At 36.7% G+C, this 14,737-nt stretch overlaps 1 protein-coding gene across 2 annotated transcripts in view; it reads right to left on the bottom strand.

The window, feature by feature from the left end:
- The window catches only part of YLPM1 (YLP motif containing 1), a 61,573-nt gene that overhangs the window by 35,541 nt on the left and 11,295 nt on the right, over nucleotides 1-14,737 (bottom strand). For both annotated transcript variants that reach the window (XR_544305.2, XM_008516441.2), the window contains exons 3-4: nucleotides 14,410-14,589; nucleotides 12,645-13,639 (exon numbers count right to left, since the gene is read on the bottom strand). Coding sequence is in view for 1 of the 2 variants with exons in the window: in XM_008516441.2 (XP_008514663.2) it covers nucleotides 12,645-13,639; nucleotides 14,410-14,589 (1,175 nt within the window). In the remaining variant the exon portion in view is untranslated. The remainder of the gene's footprint in view (nucleotides 1-12,644; nucleotides 13,640-14,409; nucleotides 14,590-14,737) is intronic.

Here is a 14,737-nt window from a genome sequence, read left to right as displayed (position 1 = left end):
GTAGTTATAAACACCAACTATGATTAGATGATCAATTGCAAAAATAAGGACTGTGATAGTTACGAGTATTTTTTCCTTAATTTGATGTTATATGTTTAATTATATACAACATATGTATTAGTCAAGTATTTTTGATTGATTTTTCTTCCTTATCATCTAACATAAGAATGTATTAATAATAGTTAACTTTATATCTCAGAATTTAAGTTACAGAATATCAAAAAGGGAGTGTGAACCAGATAGAGGAAGAATGAAGATTTCCCCAAAGACAAAAAAGGGACTTTTTATCCTTTTCCGGGGAAAGGGTTAGAATGTTTTGGTTGTTCGGGGATAAATGTTTCATGCTAGATGCAAAAATATCCCTGTGACCCACCCTAATCAGAAACATGCAAGAAAGGGAACTCTAAGAAATGTAACTTCAGCCTAGCAAAGTTGACACTTTGCAGAGTCATCACAAAGAATTTAAAAATACATAAACCCACTATAAAGAGAGAGAGGAGGCCACCAGCAGATGAGAATTTTGTTTTTAAATTCTGGAAGACAAAAAACAAACATGAGTGGTAACAATACGGACCAGGAAGAAGCTGCAGTTTCGAGTTATGGAGCAGAAAGAGATACAACTAAAATGGGGCTGGCTTGTCCACAGGACAGGAACCCAGAGAGGGTCAGGATTTTCAGATCCCAGGGGTGCTGGAGAAGGACTGCAGTAAGATTGGGGGTAAAAATGTGTAAATTGAAGTCTATATTCAGAACCATCAACCAGCCTTTCCGTAGACTGAATGTCTCTAAACTCTTGAACTTGAGGGTCCCCTAGCATTAGCAGACAATTCTTTGCCCTACCACCTAAAGCAAAGTTGATAAGCCCTCACCTCCATGCACAGAGCTCCCAATCAGCTTGTGAGTGTCTCCCACTCTTAAATATAAATGGACAACCAAGGATCACATTTGAGGAATGTCTCCAAAATGAAAGAGAGACCAAAGATAAAGGACCAAAGGATATGAATCTGGAGAAAACAGAGGTACTGCAAAAAAAAAACAGAAGAGAACTTAAAAAAAAACCCTCAAATTAGTGTCCTCAGAGAAATTCTTAAAGATACAGTACCCGTAAATCAAGAACAATTTGCTATATATAAAAAATGATCAGAACCAGAAGAACTGTAGAAATTCTTTTTAAATTCTCAAAATAAAAAATGCAAAAAAGGATTAGAAGTATCTCAGCAAGTACAACAAAATGAGAAAGAACAGAGACAAATATAATCAACCCAGCAGGTCCAAAATCCTACTAATGACAAGTTTCAGAAAGAGAACAACAGAAAACAAGAGAAAAAATTAATGAAGAATAGCACAACTTTCCAGAGTTGAGTGACTCTAATCTCCAGATGGAAAGGGCCCAGCTCACTAAGCATCCAGTACAATTAATAAAATAAAACAAAAAAACACTCTGAAATTTTAGAATACAAGAAACAAAAAAAGTTTCTGGCAGTGGGGAGAAGTCATCCAAGAAGGAAAAGAATTAGAATAGCACAACAGCTACATTAGGTGACAGAAGAAAATAGAACGACCCTAAAACCTTGAGGAATAATTATGTTCAACTTCAGTAAACGGTATTAAACAGTACGGTATTGGCATAAAAACTGATATATAGATCAATGGAACAGAATACAGAGGCCAGAAATAAACATAGATGGTCAATTAACACACAGAGATGGTCAATTAATTTATGACAAGGGAGCCAAGAATATATAATGGGGAAATGACAATCTCTTCAATAAATGGTGTTGGGAAAATTGGACAGCAACAAGCAAAAGAATGAAACTGGACCACTATCTTACACCATACACAGAAATTAACTCAAAATGGATTAAAGACTTGAATATATGACCTAAAACCATAAAACTCCTACAAGAAAACACAGGCGGTAAACTCCTTGACATAGGTCTTAGTGATGATTTTTTTAATCTGACACCAAAAGCAAAAGCAACAAAAGCAAATATAAACAAGTGGGACCAAATCAAACCAAAGAGCTTCTGCAAAGCAAAAGAAACCACCAATCAAATGAAAAGGCAACTTACCAAATGGGAGAAAATATCTGCAAATCATATACCTGATAAGGGGCTAATAGCCAAAATATATAAAGAACTCATATAACTCAATAGCAAAAAACAAACAATCCGATTAACAAATTGGCAGAAGATCTGATTAGGTAGGTACATGAAAAGATATACCTAATCATCTGGGCACTAATCATCAGGGAAATGCAAATCAAAATCACAACGAGGCATTACCTCATACCTGTTAGAAGGGCTATTATCAAAAAGACAACAAATAACAAGTATTGCTGAGGATGTGGAGAAAAGGGAATCTTTGTGCACTGTTGATGGGAATGTAAATTGCACAGCCACTATGGAAAACAATATGGAAGTTCCTAAAAAAATTAAAAATAGAACTATCATATGATCGAGCAATTCCACTTCTGGGTGGTAATCCAAAGAAAACAAAAACACTAACTCAAAAAGATGCATGCACCTCCATGTTCATTGCAGCATTATTTACAATAGCCATAACATGGAAACAACCTAAGTGTCCATCAATGGATGAATAAAGAAACTGTGGTATACATGTGTGTATGTGCACACACGCGCACGCGCATACACATAGAGGAATATCATTCAGCCACAAAAAGAATGAAATCTTGCCATTTGTGCCAATATGGATGGACCTCAAGGGCATTATACTAAGTGAAATAAATCAGACGAAGACAAATACAGTATGATCTCTCTTACATGTGGAATCTAAAAACAAATAAATAAAAAACATGGTCATAGATACAGAGAACAGATTGGTGGTTGTCAGAGGTGGAGGATGAAGGGGTGGGAGAAATGGGTAACCTGTTTTTGCTTTGTTTTGCTTCTAATTTAAATTATAATAAAAAATAAGTTCAACTTCAAATTCTATATCCAAATTATTAATCAAGTGTGAGGTTAGAATAAAAACATTTCAGACAGTCAAGGACTAAGAAAATTTACCTTCAACCCACAATTTCTTAGTACGTTATTTGAGCATGCACTCCAGGAAAAGGAGGCACTAAACCACAAATAGGAAGCCATGAGACCCAATAAATAGTGAATCCAACCTAGGAGGACAGTCAAGGGAAATGCTGGAGAACAGCCATATGACAGATCTTGAGAGCAACCAACCAGCCAATAAACCCAGGCAAAAGCAAGACGATGCACGAATTTGTGAGAGAGATCTCCTCAAGAGAAAAAGATGGTGCTTTTGGGACTGGAGTTGGAAGATTATTTTAAACATTTTGCAAGATGAGGGACAACTGGAGATTCTAGAAAAAAGTTATTACACTAAAGAAAATGTAATCATAGTACACTACTTACTTCTACAATGAAGAACAATGTTTACTGATTTATCTAAAAGTAGTGATATAAATATATTGGACAATGGGGTTAAAGAATAGTCTAAGAACTAAACCTTTATCTACCAGAACAGGAAGTAAATATATATCTAAAATGTACAAGAAAGCAGCAGCATATTATTTAGTGATATGAAGGTAACTACCAAAAGAAACAGCTAAACAATTAAAAGAAGATGTCATTAGGAAACACATCTAGGGTGGCTTGGGGCAGTGGGTGGTATTTTTCTTTATTTTTTCAAAACTACGTTTATGTATCACTTTGATAAAAACGTAAACATATTTCTTTAAAGGGCATAAAGAGAGGACTAGCCCTAACCAGGAGAATGGCTTCTTGTGAGACTACAAGAAGGAAGATGAGGATGGTACAGTAAAGTAAAGGTGAGGGCGGGCGGTGAGCTTTCCTGGGCCTGAAGCCTGGATTTCTTCTGTGATGCAGGAAGTTAAATTAAAGATACGAAGCAAAATAAAAACGTTTGCTGAGACAGAGACAGCAGCACTAGCAAATATGGTCTATGCAAAGTAGGAAAGGCTTGGCACAGCTATTGTTGGGCAAAAGGAAAAGGAGCTGACCAGAAACGTGTCCAAGGATACCTCTCAGTGCTAAGGATGGAGACCTCACATTTAAAGAGAAAACAAGTATGCTGTTTCAGGGCTTGTGATGGTTTGGTTCCTTTTCTTGAATTACACTTATTAACCCAAATAGCCTGAAATAACACCTGGGATCATTAAAGTTGTGTAAAATCATCTGCTTTGTATTCAATTCAGCAATTACTACTTCGTATAAGTATAACAAGAGAAGACTATCCCCCACAATGTACAAGAGTCAGTAAGAGTCCTTGTCATGCTATCTGGTATTATAATCAAATTGTGAATATGAATACACTGCCTTCCTAACTAAATTGTGAATGCCTTGAGAATTTTATCTGTAACCGAGACATCTGGCATAAGCAACACTTACGGAGCACCTACTAATTGTCAAGTACTATTAGTGCTGGAAATAAACTGATGCCTAGCCTCAAGGAGTTCACAGTCCATAGGAAGACTGAGACAAGTAAATCAACAACTAGAACAGAATTTGATAAATATGGGACATGCTGTTCTTGCTTACTGAGGTATCCCGTGTTTGACTCACTGAAGAATCTCAATATATAATTATTCAAGTGCCACTCCTGGGGCAGGAAAAATAGGAATTAGTAAAGCAAAAAATGACAAGAAAGGGATTCCAGACAAAGAGAAGCACATGCGTAAAGACAAGAGGAAAGGATAAAGGAAGCAGGAGATACTAAAAGGTGTGCAAATAAGTAAGGATAAGAGAACATGGCGGAAAGGTTGTAAAAAGTAATGAACACATTACTGCAGGCCTCACGCCTGCACGTGTAATATGCAGTCATCATGAAAGGGGAGGGTGCTTTGCTTTCAGATTAAATTGCTGATCAACAGCCAAGAGTCATCATTTTATTTTTATTGTGGGGGTCAGAAAATGTTAAATGAATTGAAATATACTTTCAACACTACATATAAATGGCACTTATATTTATCAATACTGTACTTTCAAATTTTCAAAGTTCAAGAATGTTACAAAATGTTAGACTATCAAAACCTTTTTGATTTATAAAAGTAAAGAGCTTTCAGATCTTTGGAGTAAATATATTAAGATACTCATATTAAAAATATGTACAAAAATAAGCCATCTTTACATCAATACAGTGAAATACTACGACCTTTTTAACATATAAAAACATGTATTTGCAATAAGTACAAACATAGTATATATTCACTAAATACAATCATATATAAACACATGCATTGCACATTGGTTAGATGAAAAGAAAAGTAAACAAGTATTTGCTATTTAAATATTCAGAACATTTTTATTTGTACAGCTAAGTATTTCATAAACCTCTAAAAAATAAAAACCCTAAAAGTAGGTATGAAACCATTAGACCTAGGTATAAAAATTTCCAAATTTGATGTAAAAAATATACTCCAAATTTGGTATAAAAACTTACAGGATATGCAGAAATACAAATACCTTTAAACAAAGTAATGTCTGATTATCATAATATTTACATAAACATCCTCAAACCCGCAGATCATGGGAATTACAAGACATTAAATTCTGGAACCAAATTCCTGCCCTTTTAGTTTTCATGTGAAATAATGCCTGTTTTCCAATATGTATAACCAAGAGCCTAAAATCAAAACCCCCAAAGAGAAGTAATCACTATAAACAGGAACAACCATGACAAATGGAAGCTGAAAGAAAATCATAGTGTTCACAGTCCCTTGCTGATCCTAATAAGACAGCTACAAAACAGAAAACGCCCACAATTCCAACCTTAAAACCAATCAAAAAGTGGATGTGATGGGGCTGGTCCAGTAGCATAGTGGTTAAGTTCACGTGCTCCACCTCAGTGGTCTGGGGTTCATGGGTTCAGATCCCACGTGTGGAACTAGAAACCTCTCATCATGTCATGCATCCCACGTAGAAAATAGAGGAAGATTGGCATGGATGTTACCTCAGGGACAATCTTCCTCAAGGAAAAACAGGAAGACTGACAACAGATGTTAGCTCAGGACCAATCTTCCTCACCACACACACACACACACAAAAGTGGATGTGACAGAAGCCTTGATATTATAAAGATGTCAATTCTTCCTCAAACTGGTCAGTAGATTCTATGTAATGCTCATCAAAATTCGAGTAGATTTTTGAAAACTAGTAAGCTGATTCTAAGCATCACATGGGAAATAGAAAGAACCAAGAACAGTCAAACAATCTAGACCAGGGGTCAGCAAACTGGCCCATAGGCCAAATCCAGTTAAGAGTGATTTTTTACTTTTTTTTTTAAAGAATTATTTTAATACATTTTTCTTTCTTTTAAAGATTGGCACCTGAGCTAACATCTGTTGCCAATCTTCCTTTTTTTTCCCCCTTCTCCCCAAAGCCCCCCCAGTACATAGTTGCATATTCTAGTTGCAAGTGCCTCTGGTTGTGCTATGTGGGACACTGCCTCAGCATGGCCTGATGAGCGGTGCCATGTCTGCGCCCGGAATCCAAGTCAGTGAGATCCTGGGCCGCCGAAGCAGAGAGTGCAAAGTTAACCACTTGGCCACGGGGCCAGCCCTGATTTTTTACATTTTTAAAGGTGAAAAAAGGAAAGGAAAAGAAAGAAAGAAAAATATTTGACAGCAACAAAATATGGCCCACGAACCCTAGAAATATTTACCATCTGTCCCTTCACAGAAAAAGTTTGCGAACCTCTGATGTAAAAACACAGAACTGGAGGACTTGCACTAAGAGATCTCAAGATTTACCATAAAGCTACGATAATTAAAACAGTATGACACTGATGCAAGAACAGACAAACCAAAGGAATAAAGGCCAGTAAAACATCTAAACATATAGTCACTTGGCCTATGGTAAAGGAGACCCTGCAAACTAGTAAGGAAAGCATGAGTTTTTTCAATAAATTGTTCTGGGGTCAAGTGCATAGCCATACAGAAAAGGAACTTTGACCCCCACCTCATACCATACATTAACAAAAACACTCATTTCTATATGGATTGTTGATTTAAAAATAAAAGATAAAATAATAAAAGATAGAAGATAAAATAGGATAATGTATTTACAGCCTTAGACTAAACAAAGATTTCTTAAACAGGACACAAAAAAGCACTAACCATAAAGGAAAAGATCAAGAAACTGTACTACTAAATTAAAATCAAGGATTTCTATTAATCAAAAGACATCATTAACCCTTGGGGTTTATCTGGGTTCACTGCATCCAATTACTGTTTTGGAGTTGTTGGTTTTTTAAACAGATCTATTTGTAAGGATTGATAGTTCATGACTTTTTTTTACAGGCCTTCCCAAGAACAAAGAGAAAATTTACCTTTTTAAATACAGAACAAAACATATTATCTTGCAATTACCATATGGGTCCATTAGATCCTTTCATAAATCTAAGACATTATGGGATTTTAGTGATTTTTTTTCTATATCTTGAAACACTGTGATTTCTTTATCCTAGAATTCATTATTACTCATTACTTATCAATTATCACCAACTATAAGCTAAAGAAGACTAAAATACAAAGAGAACCAAAGAATGATGACTGCCTAGAAGGATGGAACAAAGGTGAAGTCAGCTTCACCCCCGCTCCCCTTGCATTGCCCAGAATATTGCAGCCTGCTTTCAGGCTTCACTAGGTGCAATTGAGAATTCAGAAATTGTCATTTCCTGATTATAATGACAAAGAAAAGAAAAGTGACAAAGCTGTTGTGTCAAAATTGTTACATGAATCAAAAGATAAATGCAGAGACAGCAGCACTCTAAGGTCCAATAAAGATGTGAAACTGATTATGTACGTGAAATCTCCAACTATGAGTCCTCAGATGATAACATCCCAGATGAATATTCTTAAACTCAAGATTCGATGAGTGAACAATATATTTCTATGGACAGAAAGAAAATGTGGTATTGCCATCCACTTAGTTATTAAACAGAAAGGACTTATCACATAATATTTTGTGGCAAGAACCTGGACCATTCTGCTTTGCTAAAAGTATTTGTGACAGATTTATTTCACCTTTTATGATGTTTGTGTGCCAAAATGTACTTGATGCAAAGAGCATTACTCTTTTAAAATTTTTATTAAAGCATCTCATAAGCTGTTTTTCACTATCCCTTTATTCTTACTTCTGTAAATTATTTGTAAAGTTATTGTAAAATTTAAAAAATAAAAAAGGTCCATTGGACCTGGATGGTAAATGGTGAAGACTACTTTTCTGGTATACTGAGGGATAAGAAAGCAGAAAGTACTGAAGAGTGAGAAACAGTCAAGACAATCTAGACATGTAATGGACAAAGAATTGATATATCTAGTGTATATACAAAGAACTCCTACTCTACAAATCAGTAAGAAAAAAACATAACCCAATAGAAAAACAGGGAAAAAACCTGAATCAGCATCTCATAAAAGATGAAATCCGACTGAACAATAATCAAATGGAAAGGAAGACAACCTCATTCATCATCAGGGAAGTATAAATTAAAGCCATATTACAATACCACTAGACATCTACCAAGATTGCTCAAGCTTAAAAATTTAACAACACCAAGTGTTGGTGAGGATACAAAAAACAAGAACACAGAAACACTGCTGGTGAGAGTGTAAAGTGACACAACCACTCTGGAAAACTGTTTTACAACATCTATCAACCAGAACATATACATACCCTAAGATCACCCAATTCCAATCTTTGGTATATATCTAAACAAAATTAAATACACACACACACACACACACAAATGCATGTATCTAAAGGGATATATAGCACCAAAAGACACATAGCAATGTTTTTCATAATAACCAAAAAAACTTAAATGACCATCAACAGTAGAATAGATAAACAGATTGAGACATAGTCATACAATGAAACATTGTACAGGAATGACAATGAACAAACTACAGCTTTACACAACATGGATGGATCTAACAATATAATGTCAAGTGAAAGATGCCCGACTCAAAAGGGTACATAGAGTATGATTCCATTTAAATAAAGTTCAAAAATAGGCAAAACTAATCTGTGGTGTAAAAAGTTGGTACAGTGGTTATCCTCGGGGTGAGGGAAAATGGGAAGGAGTGTGAGGGGGACTTCTCAGACACCAGTAATTCCTATTTGTTGATCTGAGTAGTGATAATATGGTTGTGCCTACTTTGTGAAAATTCACTAAGCTATACACTTCCGATTGTGCACATCTCTGTATGTTACCCTTCAATAAGTAAGTTTTATTACTGAAAAATAAAAGCTTCTGGGAAACCAACATCCACTGACAAGACAGTGCATGGGAGCAGCAGTAGTCTCCTAGAAGACTTGAGGAATCCAATAATACACATACACACAGTTTAAAACAGCTGCCCTAGACACTCAACAATGTGGTATGCTATTTACACGTGATGCAGTTATGTCATTTGACTTTTTGGAAACCTTCACAGCTTTTAGAAAGCAGCCTAAATCTGGATTTTTCAAAAGCTCAAAGTAATTTACAGTATTTTAATAGTGTGCTACTGGTAAATCAGTTATCTGTGTTCTCAATTCTTGTTTTTCTACACAGCTTTTTTTAAAAAACAGAGTGGCTTACCATATCAGTTATGTGTTTATAGCAAAACCTGAATTCAACTAATAAAAGAAATTCACAAGCTTCCTTAACAGTGTGGATTATTCTTTCCTCAGTCTCTTTCACTTACTAACCAGCTTCCCACTGATATTTTTTTTACCTAGTTACAAGAGAGAAAAAAGAACTATGCCTGGGCATAGTCACACACTACACTTTATATGCACTAAGTGAGCAAAAGAAATAGAAGAGTAATAGAAATGGCAATGACATAGTGAGATTTTTTTTTTTAAAACAAGGTAGAGAATGTGAGCAGGATCTAATTCCAGGACCAAAAAAAGCCACCCTTATCAAAGCTGCAGGTGAAAAAGCTAGGGAGGGATATCTCACACCTAAAACAATGTAACCAACATTCATCAAGATTTCAGCAGACTAGAATGTTGGCCTAAACCTAATTAGATGAAATGTAAAGATAAAGTCTTAGAAAAAGAAAAAAACAAAACACAACTGCACAAGTTCGGGATGAGAGAGACTTAGCTTAATAACAGCTAACGTGAAAAAGACCTGAGAAGTCAAACTGATCTTAAGCTCAACATCAGTCAGTACTCTGAGAGTGCTGACCCGAAAAAAGCAATTTGTTCGGCCATATAAACATGTTACTCATAACGAAGTTGGTAAGAGGTCTGCGGTCCTCTGCATCTGAAGTAAGTGTTCATTCTGAAGGAGAATCACAAACCAAAGGCCCTTCAAAGGACAGTAAGAAGTACAGCAAGAAGAGGCTAGCACCAATGTTAGTGTGAAAAGAAAAGAATCTGAGTTTATGTGATGGCAGAGCAGAGTGGGTAAGGCAGGGTCAGGGAGACTAGAGGGTGATCTTTAAATAACTGTAGGAACACTCTGAAGAACAAGGATAGGATAACTCATCATGTGTTGCACCACAGAGGCAGATGTAGAATCAACAGGTAGAAGTTACAGCAACATATTTAGGTTCAATGTAAGAAACAAACTTTGGTAGAGAATTGTCAACATCTTACACGGCAGCGTTCCTTATCACAGTGCCAATGTTCAAGCAGAGTCCATCAAATGCTTGTCACAAGAAGTACAACTGACTTGAAAGTGAATTAGAAGGCCTCGGATTCTAATCCTACCTCAACCATTTAATAGCTATGTCATCCGTGGCAATTTATTTATCACCTCTCCAAATCTCAGCTTCCCTTATCTATTTACCTCATGAGATCACTGAGCAGAACAAATAAGGTAGTATGTGAAAGACCCAGGATGACAAACTAAAATGCACCACAAATGTGAGTTGCTGTAGTGGGGATACTGCACCAGATAGCTGCCAAGAGCCTCCTAACATTGAAGTTATTAACTGTACGTTGAGGCAAGAAAGAACTGTAAATAGGACCTAAACTTACAAAGTCAAGATTTGGTAGGCAAAAGAGAGAAAACATTAACACGATAGAAAAAAGGGGAGCAGAAAATCTATGTTTCATGAAGTGTTAAGAATGTACTTCTCTGATAGCAAATTAGTCACCAGATCTAAAATGCAATGCTCCATCCAGGAGATAAGTAGGAATTCAAATCAAGAAAATACACACATGCCAAATAAATCAAGACTACAAATGTATTTGTAATCACTGACAGTATAACTGAATATCATTGAATCATGACATTAAATACAGTGCTTACTTAGTTCTTTTGCTCTGAGGACCCTGTGGACTCAGCTCTCACTGGGAATGAACTCAGGTTCTACTCCCCCAGTTACATGATCCTGAGAACGTTACCCAGTCCTCTCAGTCCCAGTTTGTAAGGAGTAAATGGAGGGTGTGAACCTGCCAAGTTCACAGGTTGCTGAGAAGACTTTATGAAATAATGCATGGAAGGCCTCTGGCAAGGCTTCTGGTACCCAGAGGAATTCATGTCAATTGCCTCTAATTAATTAGCTTTGACTGTGGATGGAGTTTTGTGCCATGTAGTTTTCAGAATTATAAACTTGAGGAACAAATAAAAGATATTTTGTTTTCAAATGCTGAAATTAAGTTTAAATTAAAAATGATGTAGATCCATTGACACTGAGGTGGAAAACTAAGCAATGTACTGATAAGTGGAAAAAGCAAGTTGTAAGACAATATACTCAGTATGATCCCATTTTTATGACATATATTTTAAAAATTATCTCCAGATGGTGGAATTAGGTGACTTTTACTTTTTTCAACTAGTTTTCTGCACTGTCTTAATGTTTTATAGAGTATTCTACTACAGTTTTCAATTGGAAAAAAATCTGATTGAAAATGTTTTTCTATAGCAAAATTATTATTTAGGTCAACCTGGGAAGAAAAATATACTTTTACAAACTTGGAAAAATGAATTTAACACTTTTTAAAAGGTAAAGAGAAAAACTTTAGAAATACTAGTAAATTTTTCTGTGTGCTTTTCTAAATAAAAAGGTGGTTCAGACAAAAGAAAAACACCTCCCAAATTGAGGAAAATATAAAGGATATTTAAGCTCCACGGGGGCAGAGATTTTGTATTATATTCACTGCTGTAAGCACAGAGCGGGAACTTCATAAATGTTTGCTGAACAAATGGATAAAATAAAAGTCCTATTTACCCTTACATTAAATTTCACTGCCTTATTTTATTAGAATGTTGGCTTATTCATCTTTATCTCCAACAGATAGTATATTATGTAACAAAGAGAAGTTACCAATTCAGTTATTTGTCAAATAAACGAAAAGCAAAAAATGATAAATAAATTTAATAAATATCACTTTTGAAGCTGAAAAGTCAGTAAGAAATTGATAAGTGTTACTCTAAAACACTACATTTATCCTGGACTATGATCTCTACATAGAGCATAAAAGCAGTCACATTAAAGAAATGGGCCACGTTACCATTTCTAGATTTCATTACGTCATGTCTAATAAGTGAACAACACTAACATTATTAACTGTATACCAGGAATGTACACAAATTAGAAGTATAAAGAGAATATAAAAATTGTATAAATGAAGGTTTTTATACCATCAAGGCCTACTCAGCCTAAATCAACAAAAAAGCCAAACCAAACCAAAAAAAGGCAGACCTACCTTGGGCCTCTTGGACCTTCCAAGTAACTGCTTCTAGGAGGATCTGGAAGCAGTCCACCTGACCTCACTGGCATGTCCTTGACTGCAGTGATTGGCTGAGACGGAGCAGCCGAAGACTCCCCAAGTCCTTGCTCAGATGACAATGAACCGTATGGCAGAGCAGATTTGCTCATAGGAGCTTTAGAATTCACTTGTTCTGATGGGCCAATAGCTGACTGCAATGGAGGATGGTAAGTGGAGGGTGGGGCTGAACCAAAAGACACAGGAGTGGGAAGCAGTGCTGGTCTAGGTTTCTCTGGAACTTGTGAGCTCTGAGAACCAGAGGCTGGTGGAACTGGGGCTGTTGTTAACTGAGGAGGCATCCCCTGTGGAACCCCAGGGGGAGGTATTCCTGGAGGAGGTGTGGCTGAAGACAATGGTGGGAGGGGCAAGACAGGTGGAGGTGCCGTTGAAGACAGAGATGGTGGGGGAAGAACTGGTGGTGGCCCTGCAGAAGAGAGGGAAGGTGGGGGAAGAACTGGTGGTGGCCCTGTTGAAGAGAGAGATGGAGGCATCACAGGTGGGGGCACAGAGGTTGGTAGGGAAGGTGGCATCACAGGTGGGGGCATGCCAGGTGGTGGCACTGAAGCAGGTAGGGCAGGGGGCATCACTGGTGGTGGCAATGATGGAGGCAATACCGGAGGGGGCATTGTTGGTAGAGGTGGAGGCATCTGAGAATATGGAACAAAAGGAGGTGGCATAGACATGTTCCCCATATACTGGTTCTTCATGTTCTGAAATGAATTGACTTTCTCCTGGAGATAGTTCTGAGTGGCTTTCATATGTCCCTGCCATGTTTTCCACTGTTTCTCATACTCCTGAAGCTGATCTTTATGAGGATAAGAATGGAGCTGTTCCTCCCACAGCTGAAACTCTCTCTCCCATTCTTGGTAGAGATGTTGAAACTGTTGCTGCTGCATCTCATAATGCCGCAGCTGCACATCTACAGACATGGTCTACAAATAAAGGGATAAAAATTATTTCAAGACATTCATATAAGAGAATCATAAGTTAAAATATTAATGAATCAAGGGCATTTGAAGTCGTGGGACACTAAAACACTAAAGAATTCGGGAGGCTAAGGATAAGCTTGTTAAATCCTTTTAACAATGATCATTCTTCTTTCTTCCTTTGACTTATTTATGAAAGTTATCACGGAGTTGAAAAAAATCAACCAAACACTAAAGCAAATACCTATCTCAGCAATAAGTATTTTTCAAGCTTTTAACTATGGATCATTTTACGAACTTAAAAAATGATCTATTATTATAGATATATAGACACAAGTCTATATCTCAAAGATAGAAGACAAAGAAGTATTTAAGTCATTTCATCTTTTATGGTGTATTTGCTTAGGTATTTTGTGGTGGTTGCTTTGATCTTTTTAGTGGATTTTTCCTTGTCTGTTACTGTAGTGGTCTGTAGTTAAAACATAGGTTAACTCGAAGCTACATAAGAATCCCTGGTTCTTAAATCCCTTAGCAGCGGTATCTAACATCTGCCTAGGCTGACATGATCAGAAGACTCCACTATACCTGCCTCTCCCCAAGAGCGTTTCCACAATACCACACTTCCCAAGCCCCCAGGTAATGTGGGAAACATTGCAAAACATTTAATTGTCAACATTTGATATCCTTCCTCTTCTCACTTAAATCTCTTCCAGTAATAACAAATTCTTTAAACATCTTGGGGCAACTTCCCATGAGTCAGCTGAAGAAGCACTCGCCTGTATATGTGGTGGCTGCTGTATAATCTGCTGGTACTGCTGCAAGATCTGCTGTAACTGAGTGTGCTTCTGCATTATTCCCTGATACTGGAAGCCGACTCGATGTTGCTGGTGCTGCTGCCAGTGTGCTGCTGCAGCCTGCAACTGCTTTAATCTGGCATCTTCTTCTGGGTCCTCAGACTAAAGATAAAAGAGAAGATACATTTTTATGCAAGTCATAAAACAGCAACCAAATTAATAAGAAACTGAATATTTTATATGAAGTACTGTTTTGTATTATAAAATCCAGAATTCCTACAACTCTGGCTGGTTGAGAAAAGGTATTCTA

Source organism: Equus przewalskii, chromosome 25 (genome assembly GCF_037783145.1).
Source record: "Equus przewalskii isolate Varuska chromosome 25, EquPr2, whole genome shotgun sequence".
NCBI classification, from domain to species: Eukaryota; Metazoa; Chordata; class Mammalia; order Perissodactyla; family Equidae; genus Equus; species Equus przewalskii.
This window is presented reverse-complemented; position numbering and strand designations above follow the sequence as displayed.